Below are 27,408 nucleotides of genomic sequence, written 5' to 3' on the forward strand. Positions count from 1 at the left end.
GAGATGGGGGTCTCACTATGTTACCAAGGCTGGTCTTGAAATCCTAGCTTCAGGCAATCCTTCTGCCTTGGCCTCCCAAAGTGCTGGGATTATAAGCAGGAGACACCGTGCCTGGCCCTGTCTGGCTTTATTTTATTTTATCCTTTCTCACCATTCCTATTCAACCTGTCTGGCTTTAAAGAGTAATTTTCGGCCGGGTGCAGTGGCTCACGCCTGTAATCCCAGCACCTTGGGAGGCCAAGACGGACAGATCACCTGAGGTCAGGAGTTCAAGACTAGCCTGGCCAACATGGTGAAACCCCATCTCTACTAAAATACAAAAATTAGTTGGGCATGGTGGCGGGTGCCTGTAATCCCAGCTACTTGGGAGGCTGAGGTGGGAGAATCTCTTGAACCCAGGAGACAGTGGTTGCAGTGAGCCAAGATTGTGCCACTGCACTCCAGCCTGGGTGGCTGAGTGAGACCCTGTCTCAAAGAAAAAAAAAAAAGAGTAATTTTCTTCCTACTGTCTGTCTCTCTTATAATTATTCCCATCACCTACTATATAGTATGAGGAAAATAAAAAAGAATAAAGGAAAGGGGCAGGGCATGGTAGCTCATGCCTGTAATCCCAGCACTTTGGGAGGCCGAGGTGGGTGGATCACCTGAGGTCAGGAGTTCGAGACCAGCCTGGCTAACGTGGTGAAATCCTGCCTCTACTAAAAATACAAAAATTAGCTGGGCATGGTGGTGCGTGCCTGTAATCCCAGCTACTCAGGAGGCTGAGGCAGGAGAATTGCTTGAATCCAGGAGGTGGAAGCTGCAGTGAGCCAAGATCATGCCATTGCACTCCAGCCTGTGCAACAACAGCAAAACTCCATCTCAAAAAATAAATAATATAATATAATATAAAGGAAAGGAAGAATGAAAGGGAAGGAGAAAGAGATGGTACCAAAGAGGACGGGATGAAATTCAGGCTCGGGCATCAGCTGCAACATGGAACCCCTTGGGTCTCTCCTCCCTAGCAAACTAGTAGTTTTGTTGGGGTTCCAGATGACATTTCTCTTCCACAACTGTTTCTACTTAATTTGTTCCCTAAGTCTGTTGTTATGTGTGATTATAAAAAAGAAAAGCTGGAAATTATGGAACAACTGAAAGAAGAAATAAATCACACAAAACCCTTCCATCAAAATACAACTACTCTTAGCAGATTTTGAATGTTCTCAACACAAAGAAATGATAACTGTTTGAGGTGATAGATATGCTAATTACCCTAATTTGATCATTACACATTGTATACATGTATTGAAATGTCATATTGTATCCCATAAATATGTACGATTATGTGTCAATTTAAACAATTTTATATATATATACATATATATCTACTCTTAGTTTATATATTACTACATTTCCTTCTAAGCTTTTTCCTGTGTAAATATTTTAAACTTAGCTGGGATCATTCAGTAATTTCATATCTTGATTTATTCCTTTTTTACCATCATTTTTAATTTCTGTCATATACTAACATTATTTTGAGGTATATGATCTCATCATACTCAATGTAAAATTCTCAGTTAAATAAAGTGAGATTTTACTGCCAACTGGTATTAAATTTTCATGTTTTTTCACATTGATTCCGTGAGAAGAGAATGTTAAAATTCCAGTTCTTACAACTGACGAGAGGAAAGATTTTTACAGTTCCCTCTGTCAAATATTTTTTAAACTGCAAAGAATGAATACAACACATGATTGTGTTTCCTTACAAAGCTGAGCAAATGCCATTATTCTCTGAGTATTTTCCCCTCCTAGGTCTCTCTAGATTATGATCACTGGGAGAATAAATGAATAGCCATTAACCCCAAAAGTGAACAATTGTCTTGAACTATAAGGGAGGTGAAAATATCCAAATAGAAATTTGAATCAGGCTTTTTACTTAGTATACACATAATGTTGTCTTCATCTAGTATATAAGACCATTCCACAAAGAGTTCTGTAGATTAATACAGTGTGGAAGTCGTCTTAGTTATATAGCTGAAGGGAGTGACAAAAGATTTAAGAGAATATAGAATTTCTAAAACCAGCAAAAGGAAACTATAGTATAGTGACTACACTGGAGTTGCAGACCTGTTCTGCCATTTACTAGCTATGTGACCAAAAGTGACCAAAAAACAAAACAAAACAAATAAACAAAACCCTGTTCCCATAGCTTAGAGGTGGGTATTTTTAAGTATCAACCATAATTCAATTTAATCCTTACATCAATGCTATTAGGTTGGCAAGTTGCTTACCTAGTTTTTATCCTCCCTTCTATTGAGAGAATATGTCCATATCAAAACAAAACAAGAAAATAATTCATTTCCCAGGCACTCTGGCAGCTAAGAATGGACACAGTTCTTAACAAAATAGGTGGAAGTTGAAAGATGGAGATTCCTGGAAAGCTTTTCATACAGGAGGCAGACTGGCAACCACCAATGATTCAGGCAAGAATATGAAAGGATGCTAAAATTGGAGAGTGAAAGTTTGATGAGAAACAGGATATTTATACAGTATTAAAGCATGTTCCCAAATGATACTTACTAATTACAAGGGGAAAAAATAGTAACTGTACAATGGAGAAGACTGGTAGACAGTACTTTAAACTATTAATCAAAAGTGATATCACTGGCAGGGAGTGGTGGATCCTGCCTGTAATCTTGGCACTTTCGGAGGCCAAGGTGGAAGATTGCTTGAGGCCAGGAGTTCAAGATCAGCCTGGGCAACACAGCGAGACCCTTAACAAAAATAAAAATAAAATAAAATAAATTAGTCAGGCATGTTGACAAGTGCCTGTAGTCCTAGCGACTCAGGAGGCTGAAGCAGGAGGATCCCTTGAGCCCAGGAATTTGAAGTTACAGTGAGCTATGAATGGGGCACTGTACTGCAGCCTAGGCGACACAGTAAGACCCCATCTCAAAAAATAAAAACAAACCAAAAAAGTGGTATCACTAATAATGGGAAAAACAGATGTCATATAGGAAAAACAGATGTCATATACTTTCTGAGAGGATGTGCTATGAGAAGGACAGCACTTCTGTGATATTCTAATTGTGAGGCAAGATCAGACAAACCTAAATTGAGGGGCATTCTACAAAATAACTGACCAATACTGTACTCTCCAAAACATCAAGATTATGAAAGACAGAGAAAGATGGAGTAACTATTTCAGATTAAAGACAGCTAAAGAGACGTGACATCTAAATACAACATACAAATCCTGAATTGGATCCTAGACCAAAAGAAAAAAACGTTTTCCCCAAAAAGGAAATTAGTGGGACTACTGCCAAAATTTGAATAAGGCCTATAGATTAATTAGATAATGGCAATGTATCAGTATTCATTTCCTGGTTTTGATTATTAAAATCATTAATAAAATATTTTTGTCTTTAGTAATTAGACACTGAAGTATTTAGATGGTCAAGTGACATCATGCCTACAAATTCCTCTCACATATTCAGGGGCAAAATATACACATTTAAAGAAAAGAAATGATGCCGGGTGCAGTGGCCCACACCTGTAACCCCAGCACTTTGGGAGGCCAGGGCGGGCAGATCACTTGAGGTCAGGAGTTCGAGACTAGCCTGGCCAACATGGCGAAACCCCATCTCTACTAAAAATACAAAAAATTAACTGGGCGTGGTGGCATGTGCCTGCAATCCCAGCTACTCAGGAGGCGGAGGCAGAAGAATCACTTGAACCTGGGAGGTGGAGATTGCAGTGAGCCGAGATTGCACCACTGCACTCCAGCCTGGGCAACAAAAGTGAAACTCCATGTCAGAAAAAAAGAAAAGAAGTGATAAAGCAAATGGGGTAAAAAGGTTCACCTTTTGCAATCTTTCTGCAATGCTGAAATTAGTTCAATATAAAAAGTTAAAAGGGTAGAAGAATGGGAAAGGCACACTCACTTGTAGATACTTTTTCCCCTTCGCCTTTGCCCCTTTTTCCTGCCCAGAATAAGAAATGTGATGCAGGAGATAGAACAGTCAGCCTGTAACCTCAAGCCAAGGATGCCCGCACAGAAAAATTCCAGCTTGCATCCAAGCTGGCATCCTACAGCTTCTGTTGTTAGTCCTGCACTGCCTACCTCCTAATTTATTTAAGACACTCTTTAGTTTGGTTTTCTATTGCAGCACGTGGTAATCACAATTGATACAGCAAAATTAAATAATTTGCCCAAGGTTACAGCAGTCCAAAAGTGGCAACATCTGTCTAGGTTTGCAAAGAAAACATGCTTTTCTGGTCTGTATCATGCTGAAGTCTAGGCTTCTCTCTCTGTGAAACAGGAATAAGAATTTCTAGCAGTCCAGAATGAAAAACACACAGGAGAGTGCCTATGGCAGGGCCTGGCACAGAGGACAGAGGCTCAAATGTTTGCCGAATCAATAATGCAAGAAACCAAGCACATCTGTTTTCAATATTCTGGTATACTGAGCTATTTTAAGTACCAAAAAAAAAAAAAAACAAAACTGTATTTATGTGGGTGCAATACTCTAGCTGCTGCAGATATTAGTCAGCAATTTCATTCAGTTTCTTGTATCTCTCTCACACTCGATCCTCTTCCTCTTATTTGCCTACTGTATCCTTCACAGAAATCCTTCTACCCTCTCTTTGTCCATCAGCTCCTGCAACTCATGTCCCCATCAAAGGGGCAGAGTATCTATCCCATGTGAAAAGCTCTCCAAACACAGTGGCTTACTCAGCTGCGGCAGTCAAGTGTTAGACCACAAGAAGGACCACCCTTCCCAGGTTGCCAGAAAAAAATCAAAACTGCTGCACCAGGGAGGCCTAGCCTCTGGCCAGAGCTAAGCAGCTATCCAGAGGCTAAGGCTCAAAAAGCTTCATGCAACAGAGTTAAAGGTGCAGGAAAGAAGACATTGAAAGCTAATCAACCCATCAGACATGCCCCAGGGCTTTTCTGAAGTTGCTAGCAATCACTAATATATGTTAAAATGAAATGTGTTAAATACTTCCTTTCACTGATTGGTTTTAAATGGGACAAATTACGAACTTTTTAAAAAACAAAGATCCTGATATTTATTACACCATAAATACCAAAATACCAGTATAGTCATTTTTCTCTGACCCAGATACTAGAACCAGACCTAGATAGCAGCACCCTCACAAGAAGGAGATCGGCTGCTGCAATAACCTATACAGACCTTGGATTCTGAGCTATTTAGGAGTCAATACTCACATAGTTGGGAAAGAGAGAGCACATCTAGGACTAGGGTCTAGGTCACTTTGGATCACAGACTTTGTGCCCCTGTCCTGAAAAGGTCATGTGTGTGGGTATTGGAGGTGGGGAGAGGGCAGTGGGAAGGGCAAGTTGGAGCTTTTCTAGTTTTTTTTTCCCCTGGAGACACAGTCTTGCTCTGTCACTCAGGCTGGAGTGCAGTGGTGCAATCTCAGCTCACCGCAACCTCCGCCTCACAGGTTCAAGAGATTCTTGTGCCTCGGCCTCCCAAGTAGCTAGGATTACAGGCACGTGCCATGATGCCCAGCCAGCTAATTTTTTGTATTTTTAGTAGAGATGGGGTTTCACCATGTTGGCCAGGCTAGTCTCAAACTCTTGAGCTCAGGTGATCTGCCCACCTCAGCCTCCCAAAGTGCTGGAATTACAGGCGTGAGCCACCACACCCGGCCCTCTTCTAGTTCTTGTTTTTGTTTTTGTTGTTGTTGTTGCTGTTGTTATTGTTGTTGTTGTTTTTGGACACAGAGGTTCCCTCTTGTTGCCCAGGCTGGAGTGCAATGGCATGATCTCCGCTCACCGCAACCTCCGCCTCCCAGGTTCAAGCGATTCTCCTGCCTCAGCCTCCCGAGTAGCTGGGATTACAGGCATGCACCACCATGCCCAGCTAATTTTGTATTTTTAGTAGACACGGGGTTTCTCCATGTTGGTCAGGCTGGTCTCGAACTCCCAATCTCAGGTGATCCACCCACCTTGGCCTCCCAAAGTGCTGGGATTACAGGCGTGAGCCACTGTGCCCGGCCTCTTCTAGTTCTTTATACCACCCACAACTAGTATGGTGTTTGTGCGATCCCGTAAGGAAGCATCAGGGAACAGAGGCCAAAGAGAAGACTTCTACTTCTTTGCCTCTTTGTACTTACAATCTTGTCCTCTTCCGTCCCTCTGCCCATGGACTCCTAAGCTACTGGCAGAAAATTATGTCCATACCCAACTACCTCTCCTTTTCCCAAACCACCTGCCTATGCCAGTTCTGGACCCTCCACATAACATCTGCAGGTTACTAAGCCCATCCTGATTATCTCCCTAGTGTATTTGTCAATCACAGGCCATTGGCATCTTATAGTCAACTTCATTAAAAAACTGGAATTATGGCCGGGCATGGTGACTCATGCCTGTAATCTCAGCACTTTGGGAGACTGAGGCGGGTGGGTCTCCAGGAGTTCGAGAGCAGCCTGGGCAACATGGTGAAACCTCATCTCTACAATAAAATAAAACAAAAATTAGCTGGGTGTGGCAGTGCACACCTGTAGTCCCAGCTACGCAGGAGGCTGAGATGGGAGGCTCGCTTGAGCCTGGAAGAAGGGGGTTGCAGAGAGGGGACCTTGGAAGTGTGGGCTGACTTTGGAAAGTTTTGGTCCAGGTCAGCTGCCATCTGCTGGCCTGGAGGCCCGGTATGATCTCAAGAGACAACTCTGTCACTCCCTCCTGCCACAAATACTTGCTTGGGGCATAGCCTCAGGCAAATGACAGAGATCAGCTGCCAACTGCTCTAAAATCATAGCTTGCTGGGAAGTTGGCAATGACTCCATTAAAAATCACCTTAAGCTTACATGGAATCTTGGCATCAGCCAATGTGAACTTCAAAGCCTTCAGTCTAGCTATCGAATGGGACAGTAAAGACTGCAACCCTACCCTGGCTATTCAGGACATACTTGTTCAGCTGGCTTGAGGTGTTGGGGGAGAGACAATGGTGTTGGGAGGTAACAGTCAAATTCTCCACAAGAAACAGTGCTAGGGCCTGGATCTGATAAACTTGTCCCTCGATAAACAGTTTTATAAAAAGTCCTTTGGCCAGGCATGGTGGCTCATGCCTGTAATCCCAGCACTTTGGGAGGCTGAGGCAGGTGGGTCACAAGGTAAGGAGATCGAGACCATCCTGGCCAACATGGTGAAACCCCGTCTCTACTAAAAATACAAAAATTAGCTGGGTGTGGTGGCACGCACCTATAATCCCAGCTACTTGGGAGGCTAAGGCAGAATAGCTTGAACCCGGGAGGCAGCGATTGTAGTGAGCCGAGATCGCACCACTGCACTCCAGCCTGGAGACAGAGCGAGACTCCGTCGCAAAAAAAAAATTACAAATAAAATAAATAAATAAATAAAAATACAAAGTCCTTTGGAAATGAAAATGGGATTTCCTAATTTAGGTGTTTCTTCTTTCTTTTTTTTTTTTTTTCAGGTGTTTCATAAGTAATTCTGCTTACTGTATTTTCTTAAAAATGGAAACACACCTGGGTTATACTTTCTTTAAAAAAAGGGTACAGATTTGCTTGCTGATTTAAGTACAATGCAATGTCAAATTACTTTTATTAAATAATGTAACATGATCTTTTGAATCTTTGCAGAGAGGCAGAACTTAAGCTAGCATACACTAGTGATAATGCTGGAAAAATAATTTCAAAAAAACCTGGCAAGCAGTTTAAGTACGTTAGGGGATACAGTGAGCATGTATTGTTTTTCTTATCCTGATAAACATTCTCCTGGCATACTATTCCAGATTTCCTAGGAGAAATGTGAATGTCCCTGTTCCCCAGCTCTTATGCCATATGCTTTGAGATGAGATGAAGACTTCTACTCCTTGCTTTAGAGGTGGGAATTTGACTCAAGGCCAATCAGAACATCTCAAACCTTAAACTACAGGAATTGGCTCACCACATAGGCATGCGACCCAATCAGGTTCAATGAGTCACAAGGAGACTTTTGCTGGAACTCTTAGGAGAGAGGTTGGGAGTCTTCTTTGATGAACTTGGGCCTAGGATACTAGGACTATACGTCCTGGCAGCCATCTTGCCGCGCATGGAGCCAGAGAAAAAAAAACAAAAACAGTAAGGAGAGCAGAGTCCAGAAATAGTGGAAACCCAGATCACAGGGAAATTGGCTTGATACCCCAGATTAAGCTTCATCTGAAGTAACAGACTTCTCAGTAACATGAGCTAGTAGGTTTGGAGTTGAAGACTTACAGGGTAGTATCTTTAAATGTTCAGTTGTTAAGAAATTGACAATACCGAAGATGATCAGGGTCTCCACTCTAATCATTATGGAGTACTTACTATGTTTCAAGTACTAAGTAATATGAACGTTACAGATATTATCTAATAAAATCCCAAAAACAACCACAGGAGGCAACAATTACCATTCCTTTAAAAAAAAGTAAAGCAGGAACTCTGGGCTCTATAGCATGTGAGACACCTCAACTATTCCAAGTCCTTACCTTGGTCTCATTTCTTTTTTGAGACGGAGTTTCGCTCTTGTTGTGCAGGCTGGAGTGCAATGGCAAGATCCTGGCTCGCTGCAACCTCCGCCTCCCGGTTTAAGCGATTCTCCTGCCTCAGCCTCCCGAGTAGCTAGGATTACAGGCATGCGCCACCACGCTCGGCTAATTTTGTATTTTTAGTAGAGACGGGATTTCTCCATGTTGGTCAGGCTGGTCTCAAGCTCCCGACCTCAGTTGATCCACCCGCCTCGGCCTCCCAAAGTGCTGGGATTACAGGGGTGAGTCACCGTGCCCGGCCTGGTCTCATTTCTTATCTCCTGAGAGAGGTAGCTGTCCAACATTTTAGCCTCTGAATCTTTTTGTTCAAGCGAAATAGGAAGTATAAACAAATGAAACCAATCAAATGGAGCAGGATGAGGGGGGCCCAGAACACTTTTTTTTTTTTTTTTTTTTTGAGAAAGGGTCTCACTCTGTCACCTGGGCTGGAGTGCAGTGGCACAATCTTGACTCACTGCAACTTCAAGCAATTCTCATGCCTCAGCCTCCCGCGCATAGCTGGAATGATAGGCCACCACGGCCAACTACCAAAACCTTCTTTCTTGGACTCTCCTCTCCCAAGGATTTCCTAAGGCTTTTAAAAATATTTTGAGGGCGCCGGGCGCGGTGGCTCATACCTGTAATCCTAGCACTTTGGGAGGCCGAGGCGGGCGGATCACGAGATTAGGAGAGAGACCACGGAGAAACTCCGTCTCTACCAAAAATACAAAAAATTAGCTGGGCGCGGTGGCGGGCGCCTGTAGTCCCAGCTACTCCAGAGGCTGAGGCAGGAGAATGGCGTGAACCTGGGAGGCGGAGCTTGCAGTGAGCTGAGATCGCGCCACTGCACTCCAGCCTGGGCGACAGAGCAAGACTCCGTCTCAAAAAAAAAAAAAAAAATTTTTGAGGGCTGGGCGCGGTGGCTCAAGCACTTTGAGAGGCTGAGGCAGGCGGACCATGAGGTCAGGAGATCGAGGCCATCCTAACACGGTGAAAACCCGTCTCTACTAAAAATACAAAAAATTAGCCAGGCATGGCTATTCCCAGCTACTTGGGAGGCTGAGGCAGGAGAATTGCTTGAACCCGGGAGGCGGAGGTTGCAGTGAGCCGAGATAGCACCACTACACTCCAGCCTGGGTGACAGAGCAAGGCTCTATCTCAAAATAAATAAATAAATAACAAAATAAATAACAAAATAAAAATATTTTGAAGCCTGAAGCAGTTGGCTCACACCTGCAATCCCAGTATTTTGGGAGGCTGAGGCGGGAGAATAGCTTGAGGTCGGGAGTTTGACACCAGTCTGGGCAACAATAGCAAGACTTCATCTCTACAAAAAAAAAAAAAAAATTAGCCAGGCATGATGGTGTGCACCTGTAGTCCTAGCTACTCAGGAGGCTGAGGCAGGAAGAGCTCTTGAGCCCAGGAGTTCCAGGATGCAGTGACCCATGATTGCACCACTGCACTCCAGCCTGGGTGATATAGTTGAGAGCCTGTCTCCAAAAAAAAAAAAAAAAAAAAAAAAAATTGAAAAGCACTTCATGAGACACAATAAGAAAAGACAAGGAAGCCCTCTATATATTGATATGGACCAATCTCCAAGACATATTAAATTGGAAAAAGCCTGGTGTGGAACAACGTATACAATGTGCTGTATTTATATGTGTTATTAAAAAAATGAGGAGGCTATAGACATATTTGTATATCGGTAAGGATTTGAAGAATTGTTAACATTGATTGACTGGCTGTCCAAGGAGTGGAAGGAGACTTTTTACTGTATACCCCTTTGTACTTTTTATTTTAACGATATTAATGTATTACCTAAGAGAAAAGAAAGCCACTTTATTAGTGTAGCGCATCTCAAAGCAAGATGGGTTGACCATGGGGATACTGAGATGGTTCTTTCATGGGCTGAGATCTGATTCTAAAACTATAAGTCCTTCCTTTCACAAAGATTTATCTTTACATATGGTAAAAGGTAATTACTAAGCTAGTCATTAAAGGATGCCAAAATAGTCATAAACTAAAACTAGCATGTTAATAGGATCTGAGGACCCTAATTCAGACTCTACTGAGGAAATGTGAGTGCTATGCAATGCTTAGCAACAATGCAGAATTTCTACTCCTATGCATACAAGCCAATAGTTGGAACTTCCTCAATTGGGGAATTCATGCATTAGTTACCAAGTTCCTATTATGTGCCAGATGCTGTGCTAAGCACTAGGGATAAAGCAATTTACAAAAGAACTAAAATCTTTGCCCTGATGGGGGTAGTCTTCTGGTGGGGGGAAATGGACAATAAACAAGATAAATATGTAAAATATATACTATGTATTTCAATAATCCTACAATGCACATTCCCCCCCCATTTTCTGAAGCCTGAAATTCAGATCTTTTGGCAAGGTTTTTTTTTTCTTTCTCTAAGGTACACTTAATAGCATAGTAGATCTCATGAAATATGGGAACATAGTGTATATGGGAGAATAATGTATCAGACTCATTAAGCGCTACAAGGAAAATAAGCAGAGCAGAGAAAAAAGGAGTATGAGGAGGTTGCAACTTAGGGTGTCAGGAAAGATCTACGTAACATTTGAGCAGACTTAAAGAAGGTGAAGAGTGACCCTTACCTTTATGTGGATGGAGTAGCAAGCATCCCAAATACAGGAAAGAACAATTGCAAAGGGCATAAAGAGGGGAGAAAGTCTCAGAAACACCAAGGAAGCCAGGTGGTGTGGCTGGAGTGGAGTGAATGAGATGGAATGTAGCAAAGGGGATGAGATAAGGGAGATAAGGGCCAGGTTATGTATGGACTTGCAGGCCACATTTCTACTTAATGCATAATCATTGTCTTGTGTCTAGAAAGGTAGGATAATGCATTACATAAGAGCACAGGCTTTGGAGCCAGATTGCCAATTTATGCCCCAGCCTGCCACTTCCTAGCTTATATGATATTGGTCAAGTTACTCTCTTGACCTGTTCCCCCATCTGCAAAATAAGGCTAATAAACTACCCACCTTATAGGGTTGTTGTGAGAATTAAGCAAATTATTTTATATAAAGAACTTTGAACGGAGCCTGGCAAATAAAGAGCACTATGTGTCTGATACGGTTATTGATTAGTTACGGATTTTCAGTGTTGCTTCCTATAAATTGAAATCATCAATTTATTAATTTATTTTGCTATACATTGTTTGGGTAATGAATATAATGCCTAATTGTATCACCAATGTTTGTGGACACTGATTTTCCAGGAAATAGTCTTTTTTTTTTGAGAGGGGCTCTGCTGCCCAGACTGCAGTGCAATGGCGCAATCTCGCAAGCTCCGCCTCCTGGGTTCACGCCATTCTCCTGCCTCAGCCTCCACAATAGCTGGGACCACAGGCGCCCGCCACCACACCCAGCTAATTTTTTGTATTTTTTAAGTAGAGACGGGGTTTCACTGTGTTAGCCAGGATGGTCTCGATTTCCTGACCTCGTGATCCGCCCGCCTCGGCCTCCCAAAGTGTTGGGATTACAGGCGTGGGCGTGAGCCACCATGCCTGGCCTTTTTTTTTTTTTTCTTTTTTTGAGATGGAGTTTCACTCTTGTTGCCCAGGCTGGAGTGCAATGGCGTGATCTCTGCTCATTGCAACCTCCGCCTCCCGGGTTCAAGCAATTCTCCTGCCTCAGCCTCCCGATTAGCTGGGATTACAGGCATGTGCCACCATGCCGAGCTAATTTTGTATTTTTAGTAGACAACGGGGTTTCTCCATGTTGGTCAGGCTGGTCTGGAACTCCCAACTTCAGGTGATCCGCCCGCCTCAGCCTTCCAAAGTGCTGGGATTACAGGCGTGAGCCACCTCGCCCAACCTCAACTAGTCTTTTTTTTTTTTGAGACAGGGTCTCACTCCATCGTCCCAGCTGGAGTGCAGTGGCACAATCATGGCTCAATGCAGCCTCGATCTCCCAGGCTCAAGCGATCCTCCCACACCCTCCCAAGTAAGTGGGACTACTGGCTGGGAATACAGGCGCGTGCCACCATGCTCAGCTAATATTTTATTTTTTGTAGAGATGGGGTTTTGCCACATTGCCCAGGCTGGTGTTGAACTCCTGAGCTTAAATGATCCTCCCACCTTGGCCTCCCAAAGTGTTGGGATTATAGCCATGAGCTATGTCTTTAAAAACCTATATATGATACTGAAGGGGCTTATAACCTAGCAAAATAATAAATAAATAAAAACCTATATATGATAGATTTCAAATACAAATGATCATTTATATTTATCCTCCCAAGCAGGCATAGACAACATTCCACCTCACTACCACCCCAACTAAAAAACAATCTTATGCAATTATATTTCGTTGTTTTTGCTGAGTTTTCCACTAGAAAGTTAAGTGGGCCACTGAAAAAAGCAATTTGAAAAAATGAATTTCAAACCAATGAATTTTGTTCGTTGATCTATTGTCAGGTTTGGTTTAGAAAAAGAATCATTCTTAATTTTGATTATATGTATTTTAATGATTCATGGGACTCTTATCCTGAATGCTTAGATTTATGAAAGCCAGAAGTATAACAGTGCAAGTCAGGTCGTCACAATTTGTTCAAGTTTTCTCTTCCTTTATTAACTCAGGTAGTTCCTGAGCATCTGCCATATTAAAGGAATTATACTAGATGATTAAAGGATGCAAACAGGAATACAACACAGTCCCTGACTTTTCTCCCTCTACAAAATCAGTAGAAGTGGATTAATATGTAACTCTTCCTCTGAAATAAGGAGTCTATTTCATGGTTGTTCTGTAGTGACAATGCCTTGGGGATCCCACCTTCATCACCTTTGCACCCAACTGTCCATCACTCCTGTGCAGGGGATGCTGCTGGGGAAGAAAACAGGTCAAATGCAGGGAAAATTCATAGTAAGCTGTTACTACTATACTCACGAAAGTATAGTAACCTACTTTACTCACTAAAGTACAGTAACCTACTGTACCCACCAAAGTTTAAAACAAAACAGGACATTTGACAAGGCTGGTGCCTTTAAACAACTTTGCTAAAATGTCAAGGCACTCTTTTTAATTATTAAATAAGAGGAGTAATAGACATTTGTGGCCCACTCCATCGATGAGCCTCATTCCTGATGATGGGGTAGAGTGAGGTTCAGGGACAAGGTGAAGTGAGGTTCAGGGAGGGGTAAGGCTTAGGGGCTTAAGTGAAGTTCTTTGCATGCATTTCTTAGTAATAAAAATGCTGAGTAATTTACTGGTTACTTTTTTTAGGCTGCAACAAAATGCTCCCATGTAAAATGTCTACGGTAAAATGTCAAGTGTATAGTTTTAAAGCAGAGGACAATGCTTAGTGCACAGTATTTTTGGCAGTATGACCCCCACCATTCTCCAAGTTGCCCAGGCTTAAAACGTTGGCACTAGGAAACACATAGCCTATGATGTGTTCCCTACAATTTCACTTTACAGATTAAAAAAAGGGAATTTCCTCCTAGTATAATATTCATATATTCTTTCAATGATTTATTCATTTATCCATCAATATCACCTTTTATGAGACAGTGGTAAGCAACAGAGATATAAAATGAATAACATAGTCCTGCCCTTAACAGTTTGGTTTAGCAAGCATTTATTGAATGTACACCATATACAGTATTAATAACTGCAAAGTGCTAACATATAGATATGTACCTAGATTTTAGGGAAAGCTTTCAAGAATGATGTCAGAGTTGAGTCTTAAGGAACTAGCAGGAGTTTGCTTGATGAAGAGAAAGGGGGGGAAGGGCATATCCAGGTCTGAGAAAAATGCCCAGAGTATGTGGGGGAGGCAGGAGCTGAAAAAGTAGGCAGGAGCCAAATCGTAACAGGCCTGTATGACAAACTAAGGAGTTTGGACTTTATTCTGGAGAGAATGGGGAACAACTGGAGGATTTTAAGAGGAGTGACATGAACAGATGTTTTGTTGTTGTTAGTCTCACCCAAGGATGGACTGGAGATTGGACTGGAAGGAAGCCAGGGCTGAATGCAGACAAACTAGTTAGGAGGCTGTTGCTGTAATCTCAATGAGAAATGATGAGAAGAACATAATCTATGTCACAGGCACAGAGGATGGAGAGCAGAGGACCTATTTGAGAAATATTCTATAAATAGAAATGATAGGACATGACTATTGATTGGACTTGTGTGGGTGGAAAGCCAGAGTCTAAGATTCTTCCCAGCTTCCTCTGTCTAGCTTAAGCAATTATTTGGACAGTGGTACTACTGAGCACGGCGCGCACACAGTAGAAGCAGCATATTGACTTTTTTTCTTTAAGGGAGGCAGGGGAAGATGACGAGTTTAATTTTAAATGCTGAATCTGAGACCTGTGGGGAATCCAAGGGGAGAGGTGCATGAGTCAGTTAGCTAACTAGACCTGTGCTTTTTAGCCTCAAGAAATTTACAAGACTATTCCGGAAGCATGTGTACTGACAACCTCACTGCCAAAGGAACAGGCATACCAATTAGAGAAAATGACAGTTTTTTCATGTTAAAAAAAATTGAAAACACAGGGGTTGAGAGTTAATAACAAAACATTATGTTACTCGCCAAACTGACACAGCAGAACAATGTATTTCTCTAGTAAGCTAAATGTAGGGTTTGGTGGGTTTCCTCCTGATGACACTTGAAAATAGAGGTGTACCTGGTGTTTAGATCTAGGAATTCCTTTCAGCAGGTTTGAAGAGCAAGAGCTGACAAATGCGCCCTCCAGTGGCAGTGGAATGAGGGGTGTCTAGTAACCCTTTTTACCACCAAACAAAGCCCTGTAAAGAAATGCAATTTACCGGGATCAGAAAGCCACAACGCTGGTACTAGTAAACCGTCAAACCAAGCGAACCCTCCCAGGGGCCAGGAAGCCTTACCTGTCACGTTGGCCAAAGGAAAATTTTACTTCCGACTCAACAAAACAAGACCTCAGATTTGATAGCTTGCAGTACGTCCCGCTTGGCGACGATTAAACGCCCCGCAAGTCGAAACGCGTAATCTAATCAAATCCTCTCCAGCCTGCAGGGCCGGGCTTCGACCACGTGGGTGGCTGCGGCCAGCAGGATCAATCCGCGAAGGGCGGGAGTAGGAGGCGTGCCCTTGCGGCGGGAGGCGGGGCCTGCGCAGTGGGTGGGGCTTCGGCGGAAACTAGCTACGAGGTTCCTCTCGCCTCCGCTCCCCTTTTGCCTTCAACCTTCGAGCCGCCACGTAATGCCACGTCCCCGCGCATGCGCATCTTGGCCGCTGCTGGCGGCTGTTTCCGGGCTTAGAGGGCTGGAGTGGCCGCCGAGTTGGAGGCGGTGGTGGCAGCAGTAGGACAGTGTGGAGTGCGGGATTGGGGGCCAGGCCCTGCGGAGGGGGGGGGAAGTTGTCTTCGTTTTTTTTCCGGAGGGGCCGGTAAACCTGGTGGCTGAACGGCAAGATGAATTTCCTCCGCGGGGTAATGGGGGGTCAGAGTGCCGGACCCCAGCACACAGAAGCCGAGACGGTGAGAGGAGCAGCGGGTCTGGGATTTGGGAAGGGGTCCGGGCAGGGACGGGGACGGAGCACTCGGAGACCCGAAGGTCACCTCCAGCGTCCCACCATGGAGGGGGGATCCACATGCCGCTTCCCCCTTTGCCCTCCTTCCGCTCCTGAAATCCCAGTTATTCAATCACGCCCCCAGCTCAGTCCCCATTGCTGCGGTTCGGCCGGACTGACGGCAGCCGCGCCCCGGAGCTCTGTAGGCCCCGAAGCTCGGGCTAGGAGAGTGGTCCGCAGGTGGTACCGCCCGGGAAGGGACGGATCCGCGGCCGAGCTTGCCCGAACTGCCTCCCACGCCCCTCGGGGCCGTGGGCCCCTCCCTCCTTCCCTTTAGCCTGTGTCTGCACTGGCCGAGAGGAGCCTGAAGTCCTGCTCCCTCCCTCGCAGTCTGAAACTGGGGCGTTGGGGAAAACTGCGAGAAGGTTTAAAACCCAGCTGTTGGTGAGAGCATGTGGCTAAAAATAAAACGATATTCTCTGAAGCACAAATCCACCTGCCCCTGTCCCATCAACTGGAAGAGCGGTCGTTCTGCCTGGTGTTATTTGTTCAGATCCCGCTTTTCGGGCTCTCCCAAATGTATATCATTTGGCAAATGCTACCTTGAACGTAGTAGGGATCTTTCGCGCTCAAACTGCTTTGGGGACACATCCACCGCTACCACCGCTTTCTGCCTGAACTCGTGATGACATGATTTGCGGCGTTATTTAAAAAAAAAAAAAAAAAAAAAGGTTAGCCGCTAAACAGTATTTAATAGTTGCTTAGATTCTAGGTTTAGAATACACTTATTTTGAAGTTTAGTTAGTGTTTAATGGAACCGAGGGTGTATGCCTTTTTGAAATAAACTTTTTATTTGAGAAGAATTTTAGATGTACATAAAAGTGACTAAGTATAACACTTTAATGGCTTTGTTAATGGGATCCTGAGGGATAATATAGTAGCCTTCATTTGTCAAGCTCTTACCTTGTGCTAGGTTCTGTGCTGAGCTCTTTATATTCCACATTATGCTTAAATCGTTAACTACCCTGCAAGATAGGTGAGAGTATTCTCACCTTAAAAGTCAAAAAATGAGACTACGAGGGGTGAAGTAGGCTGGACGCGGTGGCTCACTCCTGTAATCCCAGCACTTTGGGAGGCTGAGGCCGGCGGATCACCTGAGGTCGGGAGTTCGAGACCAGCCTGACCAACATGGAGAAACCCCGTCTCTACTAAAAATACAGAATTAGCTGGCCGTGGTGGCGCATGCCTGTAATCCCAGCTACTCGGAAGTCTGAGGCAGGAGAATCGCTTGAACTCGGGAGGCGGAGGTTACGGTGAGCAGAGATCGTGCCATTGCACTCTAGCCTGGGCAACAAGAGCGAAACTCTGTCTCAAAAAAAAAAAAGAGGTGAAGTAACTTGACCAATGTCACACTGCTAGTAATAGAGCCAGGATTCAACCAAGAGGTACCTTACTTCAAAGCCTACACTTTATTGCTCATGCTTGTATTTCAATACTTTTCGAGAACTTTATATAATATTACTAAAATTAACTGCAGCTAGTCTCAGTGATACAGGCCTATAATCCCAGCTAAGGGGATGCTAAGCCAGGAGGATCGCTTGAGCCCAGGAGTTTGAGACTAGCCTGGGCAGCATGAAAAGACTCCATCTCAAAAAAAAAAAAATTAACTGCACAGGTCTGGTTAGAATTGTTTAAAGCATAAGATGAAAGCTGGTAAATCTGTTTCTTTCATTTGAAAAGCACTTTTCTGTCTCTCACTGTAACACACACACGCACACATTTGGCTTCACTCATCCATTCCCACTTGGCAACAAGGCAGCCTGAGCTACCCTACTAGAAGATCATGTTCTGTCTAGATTACCATAGTCATACCATAATCACAGCCCACCACTTTTTTGTCTGATATTTGTGTTTGTGGCACCAGGTTATGAAATATGGTTTATTACAGCTTGCTTTGTGGAGTTAGACCTTGATTTGAATCCTGGCTTTCCACCCCGATTGGATTGGATATGTAAGAGATAGCTAATACCCTCTAAGTAAAATGAGGAAAATGTCTGCTTTTCAGGATGTAATGAAGATTAAGTGAAATAAGTAGAAAGAGCCTGGCCCTTAGTAGATATATAATGAGAGGTAATTTTTACTATATGTGGGTTGAACGAAGAATACCCTTTCCTGTTTTTGTTATTATTGGCCTTGTCACAGTGACTTCTGTAGAAAAGATGGAATAGAATTCACAGTGTATAGGATTTTAAAGCTAGAAAGTCCCAGATAGAGCCTCTTCATTTTATAGGCACAGAGCACTAAAGTAGCTTGCACAGTGTTGAAGAGTTGGAGCTAGAACATTTTGATCTTGCCCCTGTGGATGGAACAACATAGTTTTTATATCACAATTTCAAAGTGAAGCTTGAGTATCACTTGCGTATGTTGTATATGTAAACTGAAAGGGTCCTTTCTTGTTCTTGCCTAACTTTGAGTATGTACATTCAAAATTGGAGAAGTAATTTGTCTTCTATTTTTTTCTTTTTAATCACCTCCCCAATAAAGCAATTTGCCTTCTGAAAATTATTATTCTGAGGTACAGTATGAATAAGATTTGTTTCACTATTTCATTCCACCAGGAAGTACAACAGGTAAAAGGGGTCATGGATTACTAATTTAGAAGTATTTATAGAGCATCAGTGGAGTGTATATACAATTTTAAATGTTTTAATTGGTGATTTAGTCTGGCCAGGATATTTGAGTTACCAGAGCTTGGAACCCCTAGCTTCTATATGATATTTATTATTTTGTAGTTTTTTCCATTTCTGCAAAATTAAATTTTTTTCTTGGTGGCTTTCCGTCTTTCTTGCTTTTTCTAACATCTTTTTTCCAGTGGAAGGCGTCTTTTCTTTGTCTGAATTAGACCTGTTATTTAAATTCATCATCAGTGCCTCCCCTAATCTGTACTTTCCCCCAGCACATTTCAGATACTTTTTCCTTTCTGAGCTACCTTTACATTTTAACTACAGTGTGCATATATCTTATTCCTTCTAGACTCTTAAGCTGTCTTTAGGGCAGGGTTCATAATGTATTTTAATCTTTGTTTTTCCACAGTAGTAGATGCCCAGTAAATACTTGTGAAATGAATTAATTATAGTTTTATTTGAAAGAAATCACAGATCTGTAATCGTAGCAACTTACGTTACTAGGTACTAAAACAGTACTTTTTAAAGACTAGAAACTGAAGTTCTCAAATGAAGTTCATTGTGTCAAGCTTTTTACTTAAGGGATTTTTTCATATTTACTAAATGCTTTGACTGCTTTCCTGTTTTTTTTTCCTATTGAATTTAAGTATCTTTTAAATGTGTGAGAGTTATGTGATTGATTGTATAGTATCTAGCTTTTCATACTCTTAGTTAAGAGTAACTTTGGACTGATACTAAGATGTTCTTCAGGCCAGGGGCTCACGCCTGTAATCCCAGCACTTTGGGAGGCCAAGGCACATGGAGCACTTGAGGTCAGGAGTTTGAGACCAGCCTGGCCAACATGGTAAAACCCTGTCTCTACTGAAAATACAAAAATTAGCTGGGCATGGTGGCACATGCCTATAATCCCAGCTACTCAGGAGGCTGAGGTAGGAGAATCGAGGCGGAGGTTGGCAGTGAGCAACCACTGAGTGGTTGAGATTGTGCCACTGCATTCCAGCCTGGGTGAGAGAGCGAGACTGTCTCAAAAAGAAAGATGTTCTTCAGAACCTGTCAAGTAGTAAATATTTTATCATAGAATAGTCAATTCTATAAAGTACTGGATATTTTAAATCCAGAATTTCATCCACATTAAACTTTTCCTGTTTTAGAGTCATGTACTGTTTTTTTTTGTTTTTGTTTTTGTTTTTGTTTTTTTGAGACGGAATCTCGCTCTGTGGCCCAGGCTGGAGTGCAGTGGCGCCATCTCGGCTCACTGCAAGCTCTGCCTCCCGGGTTCACACCATTCTTCTGCCTCAGCCTCCCAAGTAGCTGGGACTATAGGCGCCCGCCATCGCGCCAGCTAATTTTTATATTTTTAGTGGAGACGGGGTTTCACCGTGTTAACTAGGATGGTCTCGATCTCCTGACTTCGTGATCCACCTGCCTTGGCCTCCCAAAGTGCTGGGATTACAAGTGTGAGCCACTGCGCCTGGCCCCAGAGTCATGTACTTTTAAATTTCATTTCTCTTTTTTACTTGACACTGATTTCTGGTGATTGAAGCCTCTTTAGCCTTGACACAGTTTGCTGGGTGCACATTATTATAGTACAAATCCTACTCATGCTTTTGTTTTTTAGTTTTCTCTTTTTCCCTAACCACTAGACCACCAGGGACTTCATGCTTTTGAATGTAAGCTTATGTGTGCTTAGTTTTATATCTGCCTTCTATCTAGCACCTTTTTTTTGGGTAGGGGGGCAGGGTACGAAGTCTCGCTCTGTCACCCAGGCTGGAGTACAGTGACATAATCTCGACTCACTGCAGCCTCCACCTCCTGGGTTCAAGCAATTCTCCTGGCTCAGTCTCCTGAGCAGCTGGGACTACAGGCACACGCCACCACGCCAGGTTAATTTTTTTGTATTTTAGTAGAGACAGGGTTTCACTGTGATGCCCAGGCTGGTCTTGAACTCCTGAGCTCAGGCAATCTGCCCGCCTCGGCCTCTCAAAGTGCTAGGATTACAGGCGTGAGCCACTGCGCCCGGCCCCCAACTTGTACCTTTTTTAAAGCTAGTTTCTTGAAAATTCCAAGCAAGTGTTAACTACATTTGATGATGAATCATAGAGGCATTTTCTGTTCTCAAGTTGGACCCCAGACATGAAAGTTGCTAATATCCAGAAAAAGTATACAGAATTAGAACATTGTTACGGGGTATCTTTCCAGATCAAACTTTCATCAGCTGTCTCAGAAAGCAGAAGGGCTAACAATATAAACACAGCCATACTTTCTTTTAATAAAAATTGTTATTAAAGAGTGTGGACTTAAATTTAGACATAGTTTTCGTTTAGTCAAGCACATTTTATACCATGTTACTATAAATGTGTAGTCTGAAATTCCTATTTGGGTTGATGTATTCTACATTAATAACCAGGTCAATGTCATAACTGGAATGTGTTTTCTCTCTTGGCCTGTTTTGCAATAACAATGTCGGAGAGAACTGTAATAATGATTTGTGTTTTGGTCATTTCTATATCCAAGCACTCTTTTTAAGTAGGGCCTATTGAATACTACATGGCTTTTTGGAAGGTTAATTATGTAGATTATGTAGGGTTGATTTAAAAGCTAGAATCATTTAAATTTTACATGCCCTAGCATTACCAAGGTATGCTTCAAAAAATTTGAATAGATGTCCATGAAAAAAGAATTTTGTCAGCAAAAAAGTGTGTGCAATGACCAATAACAAAGAAAAAACCTCTAATATTTATGCAAGGTTTTGTAAGCAGGCACTATGTTATAGTTTCAGATTTTTTAAAACGTAGATAAAAAGTAAGCTGTGTTTGCCAAATTTATCCGACCAGACCTTTTCTTTTTCCTCTAGGGAACTTTGTTGTCTATTATTTTGAGAAGCATACTTAGGGAAGAATTGTCCAAGAGGATATATAATTCTGATGCCTTTTTCTTTATATTCCTTTATTTCATTAAAAACATTACTCTTGAATTGGATTAGGAAAGAATATCAGAATTCCTTATAACATTTGTTGATAGCAAATACTGTTCCTCTTTCTTTTTATGTATTTACCTTTTATTATTTATTAATATTACTGCTTTGTACTCTGCTTTTTGTCTGTTGTAGGTATAGTAAAGTTATGCTTATTATTTTTATACCTCAGGCAGAAGTGCCATAAACATTTTTTGTGTCAAAAGTTATTCACCATTAATTTGAAAACTTTTTTTTTTTTTTTTTTTTTTTTTAAGAGACAGGCTCACAATATGTTGCCCAGGCTGATCTTGAACTCCTGGCCTCAAACAATCCTCCTGTCCCCTTCCCAAAGTGCTGGGATTACAGAAAAACTTTCGTGGTGTTAGATTTTGAGATGCTAGCATTTGTGATAGGTTATTTGGTAGACATGTTTCATTATGATCCCTTGCTTAAAAGGATGTCCTTTTGAAAAGCGTAGTTCATTTATGGGAAAGAGCATGGAGAATAAATGAAGCAGTATATTACTTGGCTGACTTAAGGTAATTATAATGGAAATGGATTCATTGGATTTGTCTACAAAGAGACTTGTGTTTGATTTTTTAGTGTTCCCACATGTCTTTTTATAGATTATAATAATTTAGGTCATATGAAGATAAGATTTGCTTTTGCTTTTGCTTTTTTAATAAAGTCTTCTCAGTAACAGAGTTAAATTTAAAACAAATTTCTGGGCCAGGCCTGGTGACTCACACCTGTAATCCCAGCACTTTGGTAGGATGAGGCGGGTGGAGCACCTGAGGTCAGGAGTTTGAGACCAGCCTGGCCAACATGACGAAACCCTGTCTCTGCTAAAAATACAAAAATTAGCTGGACATGGTGGCAGGTGCCTGTAATCCCAGCTACTAGGGAGGCTGAGGCAGGAGAATCACTTGAACCCAGGAGGTGGAGGTTACCATGAGCCAAGATCGTGCCACTGCACTCTAGCCTGGGCAATGGAGTGAGACTCCGTCTCAAAAAAAAAAAAATGACTGTTTCGTAATCTAAAATGATAGTATTTTTATTTCATCTAAAACATAAGTGAATTGACTATTAGCATGAATTATTTGTCTTATAGTTAGGGAAATTCTGTTTTAGGAAGGTACAACTATGTTTTAAACTTCAAGGTAAGATTATATCATAAAATTAAATCAATATTAGATGCCTGACAAATATTTATTGGATAAATGATTGATTGGTTAGAGTTAGCATTTTAATTGCCATTCCTGTTCTTTATTTTTTCCTGTCAGTTAAGTAGTTACTGAATACTTAAAAAAAAAGAATTGTGAAAAAATACTGCAAGCTGTATTATGCTTTAATTTTTTTGCTTTTATATTTTTATAAATGATTAAACATACATTAGTATTGTTTCATAAGTAAATGTGTTTATTTATGAAAATAAACATTTCTCTAAACAGTACTTTTTCCCCCTAACTTTAAAGTTTTAGAAGGTTGCATGTGCAGGTTGTTACATGGGTAAATTGCCTGTTGCTAAGGTTTGATGTGTAACCATCACCCAGGTACTGAGGATGGTACCTGATGGGTAGTTTCTTAACTCTTACCCCCTCTCCCACCTTCCCCCTGTTGTTGTCCCCAGTGTTGACTGCTCCCATCTTTAGGTCCATGCTTACTCATTGTTTAGCTCCCACTTGTAAGTGAGGAAATGCAGCATTTGGTTTTCTGTTCCTGTATTAATTCGCTTAGGATAATGGCTACCAGCTGCATCTATGTTGCTGCAAAGGGCATGATTTTGTTCTTTTTCATGGAGACATAGTATTCCGTGGTATATATGTACTGCATTTTCTTTATCCAGTCCACTATTGATGGACACCTAGGTTGACTCCACATCTTTGCAGTTGTGAATAGTGCTCCAGTGAATATGCAAGTGCATATGGCTTTTTGATAGAATGATTTATTTTTATTTTCCCTTATTTCATTAAAAACATTATAATTGAAATGACTATTCGCATGAATTATTTTAGTCTTACAATAAATAGTCATAGTTACTGGATGCAGTGGCTCAAGCCTGTAATCCCAGCACTTTGGGAGGCTGGGGCAGGCAGATCATGAGGTCAGGAGATCGAGACCATCCTGGCCAACATGGTGAAACCCCATCTCTACTAAAAATACAAAAATTAGCTGGGCATGGTGGCACCTGTGCCTGTAATCCCAGCTACTCGGGAAGCTGAGGCAGGAGAGTCACTTGAACCAGGGAGTTGGAGGTTGCAGTGAGCTGAGATCGCGCCACTGCACTCCAGCCTGGTGACAGAGTGAGACTCCATCTAAAAAAAAAAAAAAGTCATAGTTGGGGGAGTTCTGTTTTAGGAATGTTTTAAGCTTCATGAAGGTAAGGTTATATCATCATATCTGTAGGGCCGGGTACGGTGGCTCATGCCTATAATCTTAGCACTTTGGGAGGCCGAGGTGGGCGGATTACAAGGTCAGGAGTTCGAGACCAGCCTGGCCAATATGGTGAAACCCCGTCTCTACTAAAAATGCAAAAATTAGCCGGGCGTGGTGGCAGGCACATGTAGTCCCAGCTACTTGGGAGGCTGAGTCAGGAGAATAGCTTGAACCCAGGAGGCAGAGGTTGCAGTGAGCCGAGATCACGCCACTGCAGTCCAGCCTGGGCGACAGAGTGAGACTCCGTCTCAAAAAAAAAATTTTTTTTAAATAAATAAAATTAAGTCTGTATTAGCTGCATGACAAATATTTGTTGGAAAAATGCAGTAGTGGGACTGCTGGGTCGAATGGTAGTTCTGTTTTAAGTTCTTTGAGAAATCTCCCAACTGCTCTCTACAGTGACTGAACTAAAATTACATTCCCACCAACAGTATATGGCATTCCCTTTTCTCTACAACCTCTCCAACATCTGTGTTTTTTTTTTTTTGTTTGTTTGTTTTGTCTTTTTAATAATAGTCATTCTGACTGGTGGGAGATGGTATCTCACTGTAGTTTTGACTTGCATTTCTCAGATGATTAGTGGTGTGGAACATTTTTCCATGTATTTCTTGCCTATGTATATGTCTTCTTTGGAGAAGTGTCTGTTCATGTCCTTTGCCCATTTTTTAACAGAGTTTTTGGTTTTTGCCTGTTGAATTAAGTTCCTTACAGATTCTGAATATTAGACCTTTGTTGGATGCATGGTTTGCAGATGTTTTCTCCCAGGTTATAAATTGTCTGTTTACTCTGTTGATAGTTTCTTTTGCTGTGCAGAAGCTCTTTAGTATAATTAGGTCCCACTTGTCAATTTTTGTTTTTGTCACAATTGCTTTTGGGCACTTAGTCATAAATTCTTTGCCAAGGCCAATGTCCAGAATGATATCTCCTAGATTTTCTTCTAGGATTATTTTTTATTTTTTGAGTAGGAGTCTGGCCCTGTCACTCAGGCTGGAGTGAGTGCAATGATGCGATCTTGGCTCACTGCAACCTCTGCCTCCCGGTTTCAAGCGATTCTCCTGCCTCAGCCTCCCAAGTAGCTGGGACTACAGATGCACACCACCACACCCAGATAATTTTTGTATTTTTAGTAGAGACAGGGTTTCACCATGTTGGCCAGGATGGTCTCAATCTCCTGACCTCTTGATCCTCCCACCTTGGCCTCCCAAAGTACTGGGATTACAGGCGTAAGCCACTATGCCCAGCCTCTTCTCAGCTTTTTATAGTTTTAGGTCTTATATTTATGTCTTTAATCCATCTTGAGTTAATTTTTGTATATGGTAAAATGTAAGGGCCCAGTTTCATTCTTCTGCATAAGGCTATCCAGTTATCCCAGCACCATTTATTGGATAGGTAGTCCTTTCTCCATTGCTTGTTATTGTCAGTTTTGTCAAAGATCAGATGGTTGTAGGTGTGTGGCTTTAGTTTTGGGTTCTCTATCCTGTTCCATTGCTCCGTGTCTGTAATAGGCTGTTTTGGTTAGTGTAGCTTTGTAGTATAGTTTGAAGTGGGGTAGTGTGATTTTTCCAGCTTTGTTCTTTGTGCTTAGGATTGCTTTGGCTGTTCAGGCTCTTGGTTCCATATGAATTTTAGAATAGTTTGTTCTAATTCTGTGAAAAATGACATTGGTAGTTTGATAGGAATAGCATTGAATCTGTAGATTGCTTTGAGCAGTATGGCTTTTTTTTTTTTTTTTTTTTTTTTTGAATCAGAGCCTTGCTCTGTTGCCCAGGCTGGGGTGCAGTGGCACGATCTCAGCTCACTGCAACCTCTGTCTCCTGGGTTCAAGTGATTCTCCTGCCTCAGCCTCCCAAATAGCTGGGATTACAGGCGCCCACCACCACACCCAGCTAATTTTTGTATTTTTAGTAGAAACAGGGTTTCACCATATTGGCCAGGCTGGTTTCAAACTCCTTACCTCAAGTGATCCGCCTGCCTCGGCCTCCCAAAGTGCTGGGATTACAGACGTGAGCCACCGTGCCCAGCCCCATTTTAACAATATTGATTCTTTGATCCATGAGCATGGGATGTTTTTCCAGTGATTTGTATCACCTATTATTTCTTTCAGCAATGTTTTATAGTTCTCTTTGTAGAGACCTCCTTGGTTAGATGTATTCCAAGGTTTTGGCGGGGGTGTGTGTGTGTGTGTGTGTCTGTCTGTCTAGGGTAAATGGGATTGCATTCTTGATTTGGCTCTCAGCTTGAACGTTATTGATGTATAGAAATGCTACTGATTTTTGTACATTGATTTTGTATCCTGAAACATTACCGAAGTCGTTTATCAGCTCTAGGTGCCTTTTAGTGGAACCTGTTGGGTTTTCTAGGTTTAGAATCATATCAGCAAAGAGATAGTTTGTCATTTTTTCGTATTTGGATGTCAGTTCTTTCTCTTGCCTGATTGCTCTGACTAGGACTTCCTCCTTTAAATTTTAAGTGTACCTTCACCATCCTAGTTCTATGCTGTCTTCTTCTTTTTAATCTTTTGATAGTTTTTCTTTTTTTTGGAAACAGGGTCTCACTCTGTTGAACAGGCTGGAGTGCAGTGGTGTGATCATGGCTCACTTCAGCCTCAACCTCCTATAGTCAAGCAACCTTCCCACCTCAGCCTCCTAAGTAGCTGGGACTACAGGTACAAGGCACCACGCTTGGCTGATTTTTAATTTTCTTGTAGAGACAGGGTCTTGCTGTGTTGCCCAGGATGGTTTTGAATTCCTGGACTCAAGTGATCCTCTCAAAGTGCTGGGATTGCAGCCATGAGCCCCTGCACCCAGCCAGTAGTTTTTCATTTTCACGTTCTTCATCTCAGTGTTTTCTTTCCTAGTCACTCCTATTCCCATTGTGTCTTTTTTGGTCGTCTTTGTGTAGCAATGAATATAAATAAATAGCCCTATTGGCTAGCAAAAACTGTTTTTTTTTAATTGACCGGTTGTTAGACTATAATTCTGATTATGCCCAATTTACCAGTTGTTAAATGGATTATTTGTCCTTTTCATGTTTCACTTGGTAAGTGAAATTGTGAACATCATGTAGCAGTTATCATTTTTTGATTTTACAAAATGGCAGACAAAATGAATAAAGTTTAAGTTCTCTTTACTCCTGTCTCCAATTTCAGTTCTTTTTCCAGAGATAACCACTATTACTAGTTTGGCATAAATCCTTCCAGACCTTTATACGTAATCATGCCTCTGTGTAATACAGAAATATATATTTACATTAGCATATTTATTCTTGTTTACATAAATGGTATACTGTTTATTGTGTT

The 27,408-nt window shown here is 42.0% G+C and overlaps 2 protein-coding genes across 8 annotated transcripts in view; one reads left to right on the plus strand and one right to left on the minus strand.

The window, feature by feature from the left end:
* Positions 1-15,659, minus strand: part of G3BP2 (G3BP stress granule assembly factor 2) — an 89,316-nt gene extending 73,657 nt beyond the window's left edge. For 2 of the 4 annotated variants that reach the window (XM_054485783.2, XM_054485776.2), the window contains exons 1-2: positions 15,392-15,659; positions 15,172-15,292 (exon numbers count right to left, since the gene is read on the minus strand). The gene's annotated coding sequence lies outside the window, so the exon portion shown is untranslated. The remainder of the gene's footprint in view (positions 1-15,171; positions 15,293-15,391) is intronic. The other 2 variants (XM_054485793.2, XM_054485777.2) reach the window with 2 other exon arrangements.
* The window catches only part of USO1 (USO1 vesicle transport factor), a 93,726-nt gene continuing 81,960 nt past the window's right edge, over positions 15,643-27,408 (plus strand). For 2 of the 4 annotated variants that reach the window (XM_054485772.2, XM_063663763.1), the window contains exon 1: positions 15,643-16,002. In XM_054485772.2, the coding sequence (XP_054341747.1) occupies positions 15,937-16,002 (66 nt within the window). In that variant the 5' untranslated portion in view covers positions 15,643-15,936. The remainder of the gene's footprint in view (positions 16,003-27,408) is intronic. The other 2 variants (XM_054485771.1, XM_054485773.2) reach the window with 2 other exon arrangements.

Source organism: Pongo pygmaeus, chromosome 3 (assembly GCF_028885625.2).
Source record: "Pongo pygmaeus isolate AG05252 chromosome 3, NHGRI_mPonPyg2-v2.0_pri, whole genome shotgun sequence".
NCBI classification, from domain to species: Eukaryota; Metazoa; Chordata; class Mammalia; order Primates; family Hominidae; genus Pongo; species Pongo pygmaeus.